This window comes from Anolis carolinensis, unplaced genomic scaffold, assembly GCF_035594765.1.
Source record: "Anolis carolinensis isolate JA03-04 unplaced genomic scaffold, rAnoCar3.1.pri scaffold_7, whole genome shotgun sequence".
NCBI lineage: Eukaryota > Metazoa > Chordata > Lepidosauria > Squamata > Dactyloidae > Anolis > Anolis carolinensis.
The window spans coordinates 1,902,473-1,917,265 of record NW_026943818.1 but is presented as its reverse complement, the minus strand read 5'-3'; the positions used below and the strand labels follow the sequence as shown (position 1 = coordinate 1,917,265).

At 40.7% G+C, this 14,793-nt stretch overlaps 1 protein-coding gene across 2 annotated transcripts; it reads left to right on the top strand.

The window, feature by feature from the left end:
* Positions 1-940: 940 nt before the first annotated feature.
* On the top strand, positions 941-14,793 carry ptges2 (prostaglandin E synthase 2). 2 transcript variants are annotated; one of them, XM_062959883.1, is made up of 7 exons: positions 941-1,215; positions 3,576-3,770; positions 5,924-5,979; positions 7,052-7,201; positions 8,006-8,206; positions 10,730-10,847; positions 14,136-14,793. In XM_062959883.1, exons 1-7 carry the CDS (start codon positions 973-975, stop codon positions 14,262-14,264), a joined length of 1,092 nt encoding a protein of 363 aa, XP_062815953.1. In that variant the 5' UTR covers positions 941-972; the 3' UTR covers positions 14,265-14,793. The 2 variants fall into 2 exon arrangements, with proteins under 2 accessions (XP_062815953.1, XP_062815954.1); XM_062959884.1 differs by having other exon boundaries at positions 1,075-1,215; positions 3,635-3,770.

The following is a 14,793-nucleotide window of genomic DNA, read 5'->3' as shown; positions in this document are numbered from 1 at the left end:
ATATATTCTATGGCGCTTATTAAAATGCATCTGCTCTTTGTCTCCCTCCGGTGGCCAATATGAGAATAGCGCCTCTCATATATTCTATGGCGCTTATTAAAATGCATCTGCTCTTTGTCTCCCTCCGGTGGCCAATATGAGAATAGCGCCTCTCATATATTCTATGGCGCTTATTAAAATGCATCTGCTCTTTGTCTCCCTCCGGTGGCCAATATGAGAATAGCGCCTCTCATATATTCTATGGCGCTTATTAAAATGCATCTGCTCTCTGTCTCCCTCCGGTGGCCAATTTGAGAATAGCGCCTCTCATATATTCTATGGCGCTAATTAAAATGCATCTGCTCTCTGTCTCCCTCCGGTGGCCAATTTGAGAATAGCGCCTCTCATGTATTCTATGGCGCTAATTAAAATGCATCTGCTCTCTGTCTCCCTCCGGTGGTCAATGTGCGAATAGCGCCTCTCATGTATTCTATGGCGCTAATTAAAATGCATCTGCTCTCTGTCTCCCCCCGGTGGCCAATTTGAGAATAGCGCCTCTCATGTATTCTATGGCGCTTATTAAAATGCATCTGCTCTCTGTCTCCCTCCGGTGGTCAATGTGCGAATAGCGCCTCTCATGTATTCTATGGCGCTTATTAAAATGCATCTGCTCTCTGTCTCCCCCCGGTGGCCAATTTGAGAATAGCGCCTCTCATGTATTCTATGGCGCTTATTAAAATGCATCTGCTCTCTGTCTCCCCCCGGTGGCCAATTTGAGAATAGCGCCTCTCATATATTCTATGGCGCTTATTAAAATGCATCTGCTCTTTGTCTCCCTCCGGTGGCCAATTTGAGAATAGCGCCTCTCATATATTCTATGGCGCTTATTGAAATGCATCTGCTCTTTGTCTCCCTCCGGTGGCCAATGTGCGCATAGCCGCTCATATATCTGTGTTTCAAGGGCCCGCCCGCGCTTCTCTCCTGAGGTGAAAAATGGCGGCAGTAGGAGGAGGCTGGCGGCTGTTTCTGCGGCTTCGTGGGCCTTGGGCCCTCCGGGGGGCTCTTCCCCGGTCCAGGGGCCTCTCCTTCTCCTCGTCCGGGGCCCCAAGACCGGGCTGGGCCCGGAGAGGAGCCACCATCGCCGCCTTGGCCTTTGGGGCCTCCTTGGGCTGCTCCCAGGCCTTGAGGTGGAGCCTCCAGAGCCAGGAGACCAGGGCTGAGCAGCAGCAGCAGCAGGTAAGGCCTCTGCCTTCATTACAACCCGTTATTAATTATGTTTCTGGGCTGTCTGGCCATGTTCCAGAAGCATTCTCTCCTGACGTTTCGCCGGAATCTATGGCAAGCCTCCTCACAACCTGTGAGGAGGCCTGCCATAGATGAGGGTGAAACGTCAGGAGAGATTGCTTCGCTATTATACCTCACAACCTCTGAGGGGGCCTGCCATAGATGTGGGCGAAACCTCAGGAGAGAATGCTTCTCTATTATACCTCACAACCTCTGAGGGGGCCTGCCATAGATGTGGGCGAAACCTCAGGAGAGAATGCTTCTATATTGCACCTCACAACCTCTGAGGAGGCCTGTCATAGATGTAGGCAAAATGTCAGGAGAGGATGCTTCAATATTGTACCTCACAACCTCTGAGGAGGCCTGCCATAGATGTGGGCGAAACGTCAGGAGAAAATGCTTCTATATGATACCTCGCAACCTCTGAGGAGGCTTGCCATAGATGTGGGCGAAACGTCAGAAGAGAATGCTTCTATATTGTACCTCACAAACTCTGAGGAGGCCTGCCATAGATGTGGGCGAAATGTCAGGAGAGAATGCTTCTATATTATACCTCACAACCTCTGAGGAGGCCTGCCGTAGATGTCGGCGAAACGTCAGAAGAGAATGCTTCTATATTGTACCTCACAACCTCTGAGGAGGCCTGTCATAGATGTGGGCGGAACATCAGGAGAGAATGCTTCTCTATTATACCTCACAACCTCTGAGGAGGCCTGCCATAGATGTGGACGAAACGTCAGGAGAGAATTTTGACAAACTAGCTCTTTGGCCCAGGTTTCTCCAGATTTTATCCAAGATTTTATCTTTTGTCCTTGTATGTGGTTTTTTATGACTTGTTTTTATTGTTATTTGATCTGTTTTATTGCTTTGTTTTATTGTTGTGGACTGGACCTGGCCCCATGTAAGCCGCCCCGAGGCGGGGTATAAAAATAAAATAATAATAATAATAATAATAATTATTATTATTATTATTAATGCTTCTATATGATACCTCACAACCTCTGAGGAGGCCTGCCGTAGATGTGGGCAAAACGTCATTGGAGAATGCTTCTATATGATACCTCGCAACCTCTGAGGAGGCCTGCCATAGATGTGGGCGAAACGTCAGGAGAAAATGCTTCTATATGATACCTCGCAACCTCTGAGGAGGCCTGCCATAGATGTGGGCGAAACGTCAGAAGAGAATGCTTCTATATGATACCTTGCAACCTCTGAGGAGGCCTGCCATAGATGTGGGCGAAACGTCAGGAGAGAATTTTGACAAACTAGCTCTTTGGCCCAGGTTTCTCCAGATTTTATCCAAGATTTTATCTTTTGTCCTTGTATGTGGCTTTTTATGACTTGTTTTTATTGTTATTTGTTCTGTTTTATTGCTTTGTTTTATTGTTGTGGACTGGGCCTGGCCCCATGGAAGCTGCCCCGAGGCGGGGTATAAAAATAAAATTATTATTATTATTATTGTTATTAATGCTTCTATATGATACCTCACAACTTCTGAGGAGGCCTGCCGTAGATGTGGGCAAAACGTCATTGGAGAATGCTTCTATATGATACCTCGCAACCTCTGAGGAGGCCTGCCATAGATGTGGGCGAAACGTCAGGAGAGAATGCTTCTATATTGTACCTCGCAACCTCTGAGGAGACTTGCCGTAGATGTGGGCGAAACATCAGAAGAGAATGCTTCTATATGATACCTTGCAACCTCTGAGGAGGCTTGCCATAGATGTGGGCGAAACGTCAGAAGAGAATGCTTCTATATTGTACCTCACAACCTCTGAGGAGGGCTGCCATAGATGTGGGCGAAACGTCAGAAGAGAATGCTTCTATATGATACCTTGCAACCTCTGAGGAGGCTTGCCATAGATGTGGGCGAAACGTCAGAAGAGAATGCTTCTATATGATACCTTGCAACCTCTGAGGAGGCTTGCCATAGATGTGGGCGAAACGTCAGAAGAGAATGCTTCTATATTGTACCTCACAACCTCTGAGGAGGCCTGCCATAGATGTGGGCGAAACGTCAGGAGAGAATGCTTCTATATTATACCTTGCAACCTTTGAGGAGGCCTGTCGTAGATGTGGGCGAAACATCAGGAGAGAATGCTTCTGGAAGGTGGCCATACAGCCCAGAAACCACAGCAACCCAATAATAATAATAATAATAATAATGCCACACCCATGATGCCTGTATTGAGATCTTTATGTATAAATAAATACATAATATAAATAAATTAATTGTGTATAAATGAATGACACCGAAGGGGATGTTCCGAGGGGACTCAAAGCGGCTCTCCTTGTCTTCTGCTCCCGCTCAGCTCCCCGAAGGCAACCTGCAGCTGACCCTCTACCAATACAAGACTTGCCCTTTTTGCAGCAAAGTCCGGGCTTTCCTCGACTATCACCGGCTGCCTTACGAGATCGTGGAGGTGAACCCAGTCATGAGGCGGGAGATCAAGTTTTCCATGTACAGGAAGGTGCCCATCCTCCTGGCCGACACGGGCAGCATCCTGGTAAGTCTCCCAATTGACCCAGGGCCATCTATTTCCAATTATTATTATTATTTTTATATGAACCAGTAGGTAGAAAGCTTCTTTCACCCTCATTCACTATCATCCAAATGCTGATGCTGCTAAAAAACGTAAAGCTAGACAGAGGACAAGGGGGGAAAAAGGCAGCAGAGCATTCATTAAAAAGTCATTGCAAAAATAAGTTTATTTCTCAGTGTTTTTGGCTGGATTATATAATAATAATAATAATAATAATAATAATAATAATAATAATAATAATAATGTGTATGCGTGTGTGTATGCTAGTTTTATATATACAGTAGAGTCTCACTTATCCAACATAAACGGGCCGGCAGAACATTGGATAAGCGAATATGTTGGATAATGAGGAATTAAGGATAACCCTATTAAACATCAAATTAGGTTATGATTTTACAAATTAAGCACCAAAACATCATGTTAGACAACAAATTTGTCAGAAAAAGTAGTTCAGTACACAGTAATGCTATATAGTAATTACTGTATTTATGAATTTAGTACCAAAATATCACGATATATTGAAAGCATTGACTACAAAAATGCGTTGGATAATCCAGAACGTTGGATAAGCGAGTGTTGGATAAGTGAGACTCTACTGTATGTATATATATGTATATATATATACACACACACACATATGTGTGTGTGTGTTTATAAATATATATATACAATATAATTTACAATAATATGTAATAATTATAACATATTGTATATACATATAATATTCATAATATTATATTGTAATACAATACAATACTAATAATACAATATAATAATATTAATTATATATTACATTTTACATGTAATATTACTAATAATATTACAATATGTTGATACAGTACAATATAGTAATTTGTTCCCAGTATTGTACTATACTAAGATAATATTGTATGTAAATTTAATTTGTAAGCCGCTCTGAGTCCCCTTTGGGGTGAGAAGGGCGGCATATAAATGTAGCAAATACAGTATACAATATACAATAACATTTACAATAATGTATAATAATTATAACATATTGTATATGCATATAATATTCATAATATTATATTGTAATACAATACAATACTAATAATACAATATAATAATATTAATTATATATTATCTTTTACGTGTAATATTACTAACAATATTACAATATATTGATACAGTACAATATAGTAATTTGTTCCCAGTATTGTACTATACTAAGATAATATTGTATGTAAATTTAATTTGTAAGCCGCTCTGAGTCCCCTTTGGGGTGAGAAGGGCGGCATATAAATGTAGCAAATATATATATATACACACACACAGTATACAATATACAATAACATTTACAATAATGTATAATAATTATAACATATTGTATATGCATATAATATTCATAATATTATATTGTAATACAATACAATACTAATAATACAATATAATAATATTCATTATACATTATATTTTACATGTAATATTACTAACAATATTACAATATATTGATTCAGTACAGTATAGTCATTTATTACCAGTATTGTACTATGCTATAATATAATATTGTATGTAAATTTAATTTGTAAGCCGCTCTGAGTCCCCTTTGGGGTGAGAAGGGCGGCATATAAATGTAGCAAATAAATAAAATTATAATAATAATAATTTATATCCCGCTCTTCTCACCTCGGAGGGGACTCAGAGCGGCTTAGAAATCAAATGAACATACAATATATTATTGGCATAGCACAATTAAATTACTATATTGTACTATATCATTATAGGGTAATATTATTAGTAATATTTATTTATGTATTTATTTACACCACCATGGGGCACAGCCCGATGACATAATTGCACAAAATGAACAACAACATAAACACAATTCACAGTATAAAAAGATAAAAACAGTAATACAGAAAGTTCAGACTGCATTATATGCCATTGTAGAGCCAGGCTTTGTTAACGTTACATTAAAAAAAATACAAATCAGCACTGAAACTACAGTAAATGGTATCAAAATAGTAGTAAAACTGAACAGGAAGTTTGGTGTTCTAGGGTTTTATTCTTTTCTTTGGAGATCTTTAAACTGAGTTTGGATGGGCATCTTTCGGGAGTGATTTTACAATCTGCTCTTTGTTTTTTCCACTCCCTCCCAGCAATTGAACGACTCTTCTGTGATCATCAGTGCAATTAAAACCTATCTCGTTTCCAGGTGAGAGAACATTTCTCATTTATTTCTTATTTATTAGCGACATTTATATCCCGCCCTTCTCACCCCGAAGGGGACTCGGGGCGGTTTACAAGTATATATACATACAGTATATTATATTATACGACTATATTGCAATATTATTAGTAATATTGCATGTAAGATAAACATACAATTATAATAGTGAATTATTATTATTATTACATTGTATTACATCATATTATTATTAACATTATATGTATATACAATATATTATAATATTAGTATAGTATTATTATATTCGATTATTTCTGCCTCCTTGGGGCTTGGGTTTGCTTTCCCATTGATGGGATGATGTTAATTCCCAATCCTTGATCATACTGGGATGTCTGTGGTGGAGGACACAATGGACCTTTTAGAAGGAAATTGTCACGAGATGAAAGCCTTAACTTGGTGTTTGTGGAGGACACAGGCAGGGCTCTTAGACATGTTTATTATTATTATTATTATTTACTACATTTATATCTCACTCTTCTCACCTCGGAGGGGACTCAGAGCGGCTTACAAATCAAATGAACATACAATATATTATTGGCATAGCACAATATAAGCATTAAATTACTATATTGTACTATATCATTATAAGGTAATATTATTAGTAATAACTGTAATGAGAGGTTATGTTTAATTGTGTGTTTATGTTTTAAAAGGGTAAATATTACAGTTATTGCATTTCAGCACTCAGGCTGGTTGCCATGGAGAAGTTAGGCGGAGCCAATTGCCGTTTAGTGGAAGAAGTGCAGAGTTTATAAAAGGAAGTCAGTCTGTGCTCTGAGGAGGCACAGGGAAGATTGATTCCAGGTTGATGGGATCAAGGAGACTCAATTGTTCATTTTGAGTCGGTTTTAAATAAGTTTGGTGACTTATTGAATGTAGTCTGTGTCCTGGTAAGGCACAGAGAATTTGTGATAGTATATCACAGGGGTGACTGTGTCATCTGAGGGAGGGCCACGGGTGTCTCCTGAGCTGGAGCTTGTCTGTGTCAGTGGGGCCCCATATATACACACATATTTTGATGTTTTTGTTTTGTTTGCAGGAAGAACTTGGAAGAGATTGTGTCCTATTACCCTCCCGTACAAGCCAGGAACGATCGCGGCAAGGAGGTGACGGAGTACGGGAACAAGTACTGGCTCATGCTGGATGAAAAGGAGACGCGGTTCGTTTATCCCGCCAAAGAGGCCCGGGTGTAAGTGCTGCTTCCACTGTCGGTATTTGGGTGGGACTGTCGGGTTCTCTTCTCCCAGTTGTGCTGTGGGTCAGTCTTCCACCAGAAGAAAGCACCAAGACACACGCTGGTAGATTCCAACAGGTTTTATTGTACAGAATACCATAACCTTCTCTTTGGCCCATTTATATAGGGGCTCTCACAGACCAGAGGGTAATTGAGGTTTTATGGCTGGCCCGTCTAAGACACACGCTGGTAGATTCCAACAGGTTTTATTGTACAGAATACCATAACCTTCTCTTTAGCTCATTTATATAGGGGCTCTCACATACCACAGGATAATTGAGGTTTTATGGCTTGCCCAAGACACACGCTGGTAGATTCCAACAGGTTTTATTGTACAGAATACCAGAACCTTCTCTTTAGCCCATTTATATAGGGGCTCTCACATACCAGAGGGTAATTGAGGTTTTATGGCTGGCCCGTCCAAGACACACGTTGGTAGATTCCAACAGGTTTTATTGTACAGAATAGCAGAACCTTCTCTTTTGGCCCATTTATATAGGGGCTCTCACAGACCACAGGGTAATTGAGGTTTTATGGCTGGCCCGTCCAAGACACACGCTGGTAGATTCCAACAGGTTTTATTGTGCAGAATAGCAGAACCTTCTCTTTGGCCCACTTGAATAGGGGCTCTCACATACCAGAGGGTAATTGAGGTTTTATGGCTGGCATCTGTTCTTTGTCAGCCGACCGGAGATGTCAAAGATTGGAGTTATTTCCCACCCCGAAATGCCTCTGCATGTCTGTCCGTCTTTCCTCCAGGGAGGAGATGAAGTGGCGGAAGTGGGCCGACGACTGGCTGGTCCACCTCATCTCGCCCAACGTCTACCGCTCTCCCAGCGAGGCCTTGGCCTCCTTCGACTACATCGTCCGCGAGGGGAAATTTGGCCCCGTGGAAGGCCTCTTCGCCAAATACGTGGGGGCCGCCGCCATGTTCTTCATTGGAAAGAGGCTCAAGAGCAGGTTGGTGCTTCTCATCCAGCTATTTTTTAAGCTTCCGCCTTTCAGTGGTTGTGTTTATTTTTATTTGTTTATTTATTTACAACATTTCTACCTTAGCCTTCTCACCCGAGGGGACTCAGGGCAGCTTACAACAACCGGCAAAATTCAATGCCAAACAGATCAATAAAAACAGCAACACATTTAAAACCGATTAACAATAATCCATAAAATACATTAATCAAGCTTAAAACAGATAGTTACTTAATACAATTCTTCCAAGGAGCCATTGCACATAAACCATTGCACATGTCAATATAGTATTTTTTCATTAAATGCTTATATTATTTATAATAATAACTTTATTATCATAGTTTAAATTTATTAACAATTATTATTACAGTAAAGTCTCATTTATCCAACACTCGCTTATCCAATGTTCTGGATTATCCAATACATTTTTGTAGTCAATGTTTTCAATACATCGTGATATTTTGGTGCTAAATACAGTAATTACTACATAGCATTACTGCGTACTGAACTGCTTTTTCTGTCTAATTTGTTGTCTAACATGATGTTTTGGTGCTTAATTTGTAAAATCATAACCTAATTTGATGTTTAATAGGCTTTTCCTTAATCCCTCCTTATTATCCAACATACTCACTTATCCAACGTTCTGCTTGCCCATTTATGTGATAAGACTTTACTGTAGTTACTTAATACAATTCTTCCAAGGAACCATTGCACATAAACCTAAGTTCAGACCATGTCAATATAGTACTTATTCATTAAATGCTTATATTATTTATAATAATAACTTTATTATCATACTTTATTAATAATAATAAAGTTATAAACAATCATTATAATCAATATAATATAATTATAATAATTAAATTATTAATACAGTAGAGTCTCATTTATCCAACATAAACGGGCCGGCAGAATGTTGGATAAGCGAATATCTTGGATAATAAGGAGAGATTAAAAAAAAGCCTATTAAACATCAAATTAGATTATGATTTTACAAATTAAGGACCAAAACATGTTAGACAACAAAATTGACAGAAAAAGTAGTTCAATACGCAGTAATGCTATGTAGTAATTACTGTATTTACGAATTTAGCACCAAAATATCATGATGTTTTGAAAACATTGACTACAAAAATGCGTTGGATAATCCAGAATGTTGGATAAGTGAGACTCTACTGTACTTCATATTTTTTCCAGTCAGTCATCTTTATTGGTTTGCCTCTGGTTTCTTTTATTAAATATGTAAGTCTGGCTTCATCGGAATTTTTCCCCCCAAGATTTTTTGTGTCTCTTCATGCACTTCTTTCCAAAATTTAGTTGTTTCTGAGCATGTCCAGAAATAATAATAATAATAATAATAATAATAATAATAATAATGGCCATAAAGAAACAGAAACTGGGTTGTTATATGTTTTCCGGGCAATATGGCCATGTTCCAGAAGTATTCTCTTCTGACGTTTTGCCCACATCTATGGCAGGCATCCTCATTACAGAAACTGTAATTGGTTGCTGGTTGATGCTCTTTATTATTATTATTATTATATAATGTTTTTATTCTGTTTACTTTGTGAATTGCATTTTTCTGTATTTACATTTTACATTTTAACTGTGTTGCCGGGCCTTCACCCATGTGAGCTGCCCTGAGTCCCTTCGGGGGGGGGGGGGGGGTACAATAATAAAGTTATTATTATTATAATAAGTTGCTTTCTATATATATAAAAGAGTGATGGCGTCACGGCAGCGGACAAAGCAACAAAAACCTCTAGGTTGATACAACAAAAAGAAAAGAAAAATAAAGTCCTAATTAGAGGGAGATGAATAATTGTTTTTATCCAGTTGCTGCCAATTAGAAGGCTAAGCTCCGCTCACTTGGTCTCCTAGCAACCCACTCAGCCCAGGGGACCCTTGACCTTAACTACCACCAATTCCTCAATACTTTATTTCCCATACCACCATACTTCACCACAGCAACGCGTGGCTGGGCACAGCTAGTATTATTATAAATTTATTATTATTTCTTTATTTGAAATATTTCTATCCCGCCTTTCTCTACCCCGAAGGGTACTCAAGGCGGCTATAAAGTGGGATATAAATAAAGATTTATTATTACAGTAGCGTCTCACTTATCCAAGCCTCGCTTATCCAAGTCTCTGGATAATCCAAGCCATTTTTGTAGTCAATGTTTTCAATATATCGTGATATTTTGGTGCTAAATTAGTAAATACAGTAATTAAAACATAACATTACTGCGTATTGAACTACTTTTTCTGTCAAATTTGTTGTATAGCATGATATTTTGGTGCTTAATTTGTAAAATCATAAACTAATTTGATGTTTAATAGGCTTTTCCTTAATCCCTCCTTATTATCCAAGATATTCGCTTATCCAAGCTTCTGCCGGCCCGTTTAGCTTGGATAAGTGAGACTCTACTGTATTATTATCCAAATCCAAAAGGAAAATGAACAAAGTGAATGTCGTATTGTGGAATATCGAGACTCCTTGTTCCTTTTGCAGGCACCATTTGCAAGACAACGTCCGAGAAGATTTGTACAAAGCTGCCAACGACTGGGTGAAAGCTGTCGGCAAACAGAGAATGTTCATGGGGGGAGCGCAGCCGAACCTGGCAGATTTGGTAAAAAAATGAATGTTTTATTCTGTTTTATTGTGATTATTTGGGTTTGGCCTCATGTGAGCCACCTGAGTCCCTGCGGGGAGATGGAGGTAGGATATAAAAATAAAATAATAGCAATTAATTAGATGGAGAAGGGACATAAAAATAAAGTTATTATTTTATTGTATGACACAGCAAACAAGATAGATATGCTGGTTTTTCTTATCAAAAAATCACAAGTCGAACACTTCCCAAGTGTCTAGGACTGTGTGATGTATTTTCGGATGATGTGTGCAGATCCCAGTAGGGTGGCCTTTTGCACTTGGCAGATCGTGATTTTGTCACTGTCTATTGTTTCCAAATGCCGGCTGAGATCTTTTGGTTTGCCCATCACCACCGGGACCACCTGCACTGGTTTCTGCCAGAGTCTTTGAAGTTCAATCTTGAGGTCCTGATAGCAGCTGAGTTTTTCCTGTTGTTTTTCGTCAATGCGACTGTCACCTGGGATGGCGACATCAATGATCCAAACCTTTTTCTTTTCCACAACTATGATGTCTGGTGTGTTGTGTTCCAGAACTTTGTCAGTCTGGATTCGGAAGTCCCACAGTATCTTTGCATGTTCATTTTCCAAGACTTTTGCAGGTTTGTGATCCCACCAGTTCTTTGCTGCTGGGAGGTGGTACTTGAGGCATAAGTTCCAATGAATCATTTGGGCCACAGAGTTGTGCCTCTGTTTGTAGTCTGTCTGTGCGATTTTCTTACAGCAGCTGAGGAGATGACCAATGGTTTCGTCAGCTTCCTTGCACAGTCTGCATTTTGGGTCATGAGCTGATTTTTCGATCTTGGCCTGAATTGCCTTTGTCCTGATCATAGAATCATAGAATCATAGAATAGTAGAGTTGGAAGAGACCTCAAGGGCCATCTAGTCCAACCCCCCGCTAAGAAGCAGGAAATCGCATTCAAAGCACCCCCGACAGATGGCCATCCAGCCTCTGCTTAAAAGCCTCCAAAGAAGGAGCCTCCACCACGGCCCGGGGGAGAGAGTTCCACTGCCGAACAGCCCTCACAGTGAGGAAGTTCTTCCTGATGTTCAGGTGGAATCTCCTTTCCTGTAGTTTGAAGCCATTGTTCCGTGTCCTAGTCTGCAGGGCAGCAGAAAATAAGCTTGCTCCCTCCTCCCTATGACTTCCCCTCACATATTTGTACATGGCTATCATGTCTCCTCTCAGCCTTCTCTTCTGCAGGCTAAACATGCCCAGCTCTTTAAGCCTCTCCTCATAGGGCTTGTTCTCCAGACCCTTCATCATTTTAGTTGCCCTCCTCTGGACGCTTTCCAGCTTGTCAGCATCTCCCTTCATCTGCGGTGCCCAAAACTGGACACAGTATTCCAGGTGTGGTCTGACCAAGGCAGAATAGAATAAGGGGGAGCATGACTTCCCTGGATCTAGACGTTATTCCCCTATTGATGCAGGCCAAAATCCCATTGGCTTTTTTAGCTGCTGCATCACATTGTAGGCTCATGTTTAACTTGTTGTCCACGAGGACTCCAAGATCTTTTTCGCACACACTGCTTTCAAGCCAGGCGTCCCCCATTCTGTATCTTTGATTTCCATTTTTTCTGCCGAAGTGAAGTATCTTGCATTTGTCCCTGTTGAACTTCATTTTGTTAGTTTCGGCCCATCTCTCTAGTCTGTCAAGATCGTTTTGAATTCTGCTCCTGTCTTCTGGAGTGTTAGCTATCCCTCCCAGTTTGGTGTCATCTGCAAACTTGATGATCGTGCCTTCTAACCCTTCGTCTAAGTCGTTAATAAAGATGTTGAACAGAACCGGGCCCAGGACGGAGCCCTGCGGCACTCCACTTGTCACTTCTTTCCATGATGAAGACGACGCATTGGTGAGCACCCTTTGGGTTCGTTCGCTTAGCCAATGACAGATCCACCTCACCGTAGTTTTGTCTAGCCCACATTTTACTAGTTTGTTTGCCAGAAGGTCGTGGGGGACTTTGTCGAAGGCCTTACTGAAATCTAGATATGCTACATCCACAGCATTCCCTGTATCGACCCAACTCGTAACTCTATCGAAAAAAGAGATCAGATGAGTCTGGCATGACTTGTTTTTGGTAAATCCGTGTTGACTATTAGCAATGACCGCATTTGTTTCTAAGTGTTTGCAGACCACTTCCTTAATGATCTTTTCCAGAATTTTGCCTGGTATTGATGTGAGGCTGACCGGACGGTAATTGTTTGGGTCGTTCTTTTTTCCCTTCTTGAAGATAGGGACCACATTCGCCCTCCTCCAATCTGCTGGGACTTCTCCCGTTCTCCAAGAACTCTCGAAGATAATTGCCAGTGGTTCTGAAATAACTTCCGCTAGTTCCTTCAATACTCTTGGGTGTAGCTGATCTGGCCCTGGGGACTTGAATTCGTTTAGAGTGGCCAGGTGTTCCTGGACAACTTGTTTCCCTATTTGGGGTTGGATTTCCCCCAATCCTTCGTCCATTCCATGTTGCTGAGGTTGAAGATGGCTTTCTTTTTGTGAGAAGACCGAGGCAAAGAAGGCATTAAGCAGTTCTGCCTTTTCCCTATCCCCTGTCACCATCACCCCATCTACTCCTTGCAGTGTTTGCAGTGATGGCTTGCTCCTGGGCTGCAAGGATCAGGCCTTCTGTCTCCTTCTTCAGGGTCCCATTCGTGAGCCAGAGCCAGGTCTTCTCCTTATCAGTTTTTCCTTCAATTTTGTCAAGGAACTTTCCATGCAATGTTTTGTTGTGCCAGCTGTCAGCTCTAGTTTGTAGTGCGGTTTTCTTGTACTGGTTTTTTGTCTGCTGTGCTTTGAGGAGTTTCTGATTTTTGACTTCAATCAAAGCAGGTTCTTCACTTTGCTTGACATATTCTGCCAGGATTCTTTATTATTATTTCCATGCAATGTTTAGTTGTGCCAGCTGTCAGCTCTAGTTTGTAGTGCGGTTTTCTTGTACTGATTTTTTGTCTGCTGTGCTTTGGGGAGTTTCTGATTTTTGACTTCAATCAAAGCAGGTTCTTCACTTTGCTTTACATATTCTGCCAGGATTCTTTATTATTATTTCCATGCAATGTTTAGTTGTGCCAGCTGTCAGCTCTAGTTTGTAGTGCGGTTTTCTTGTACTGATTTTTTGTCTGCTGTGCTTTGAGGAGTTTCTGATTTTTGACTTCAATCAAAGCAGGTTCTTCACTTTGCTTTACATATTCTGCCAGGGCATGTTTATTATTATTATTATTATTATTATTGAGGCCGGGCACTCACCGCTTCCTCTCTCATTGACTTCCCCAGGCCGTATTCGGAGTCCTGCGTGTCATGGAGGGCTTGGAAGCTTTTGATGACATGATGGCGCACACCAAGATCCGGCCCTGGTACCACCGGATGGAGGCCGCCCTCCGAGAGGCCCGGGCTGCCAACTGACGCTTGTGTGTTTGCACAAGACATGGCAAAACAATAGGGCCGCTTGGGCCACAAAGAGAGCGTGCATCGTAGAGCTAGTCGAGCTCTTGTTGGGAGACACAGAGCAGCAGAACCCAAGATTTGCACAACGGTTTCAAGAGCGTAATTTAAGTCCCAAATGCCGTACGTCTGCGGCTGTTGCGGAGAGCTGACTTCCAAGGCTTCTGAACAATATTGCATTGTCTTCCGGATTGTTTTTGCCATCTGCATATTACCTTCGTCTCAAAGTTAATATTTGAGTCTCAAACTGTCTGAGCCTCTGTCTTGGAGGCTTCTTTGTTTGCCAGCCGTTGGACTTTGCAAGAATAATACAAGCTTGATGGGGCGTCTCTATCCCATATTGGTTGGTTTGCTTTTTAAAATGGGGTACACTCTTGGAAATGCACAACAATAACAACAAGAATAATAATAATATGAAATCCAGCATATACGTCTCATTTGCTGTGTCATACTGTGTTTTTATGCCAGTAAAGTAATAATAATTATAATA

Excerpts from the sequence above, each read along its gene's own strand:
- ptges2 (XM_062959883.1), top strand. The coding sequence starts at position 973 with ATGGCGGCAGTAGGAGGAGGCTGGCGGCTGTTTCTGCGGCTTCGTGGG. Across the intron at positions 1,216-3,575 it reads CTGAGCAGCAGCAGCAGCAG|CTCCCCGAAGGCAACCTGCA; the intron begins GTAAGGCCTCTG and ends GCTCCCGCTCAG. Across the intron at positions 8,207-10,729 it reads GGAAAGAGGCTCAAGAGCAG|GCACCATTTGCAAGACAACG; the intron begins GTTGGTGCTTCT and ends TTCCTTTTGCAG.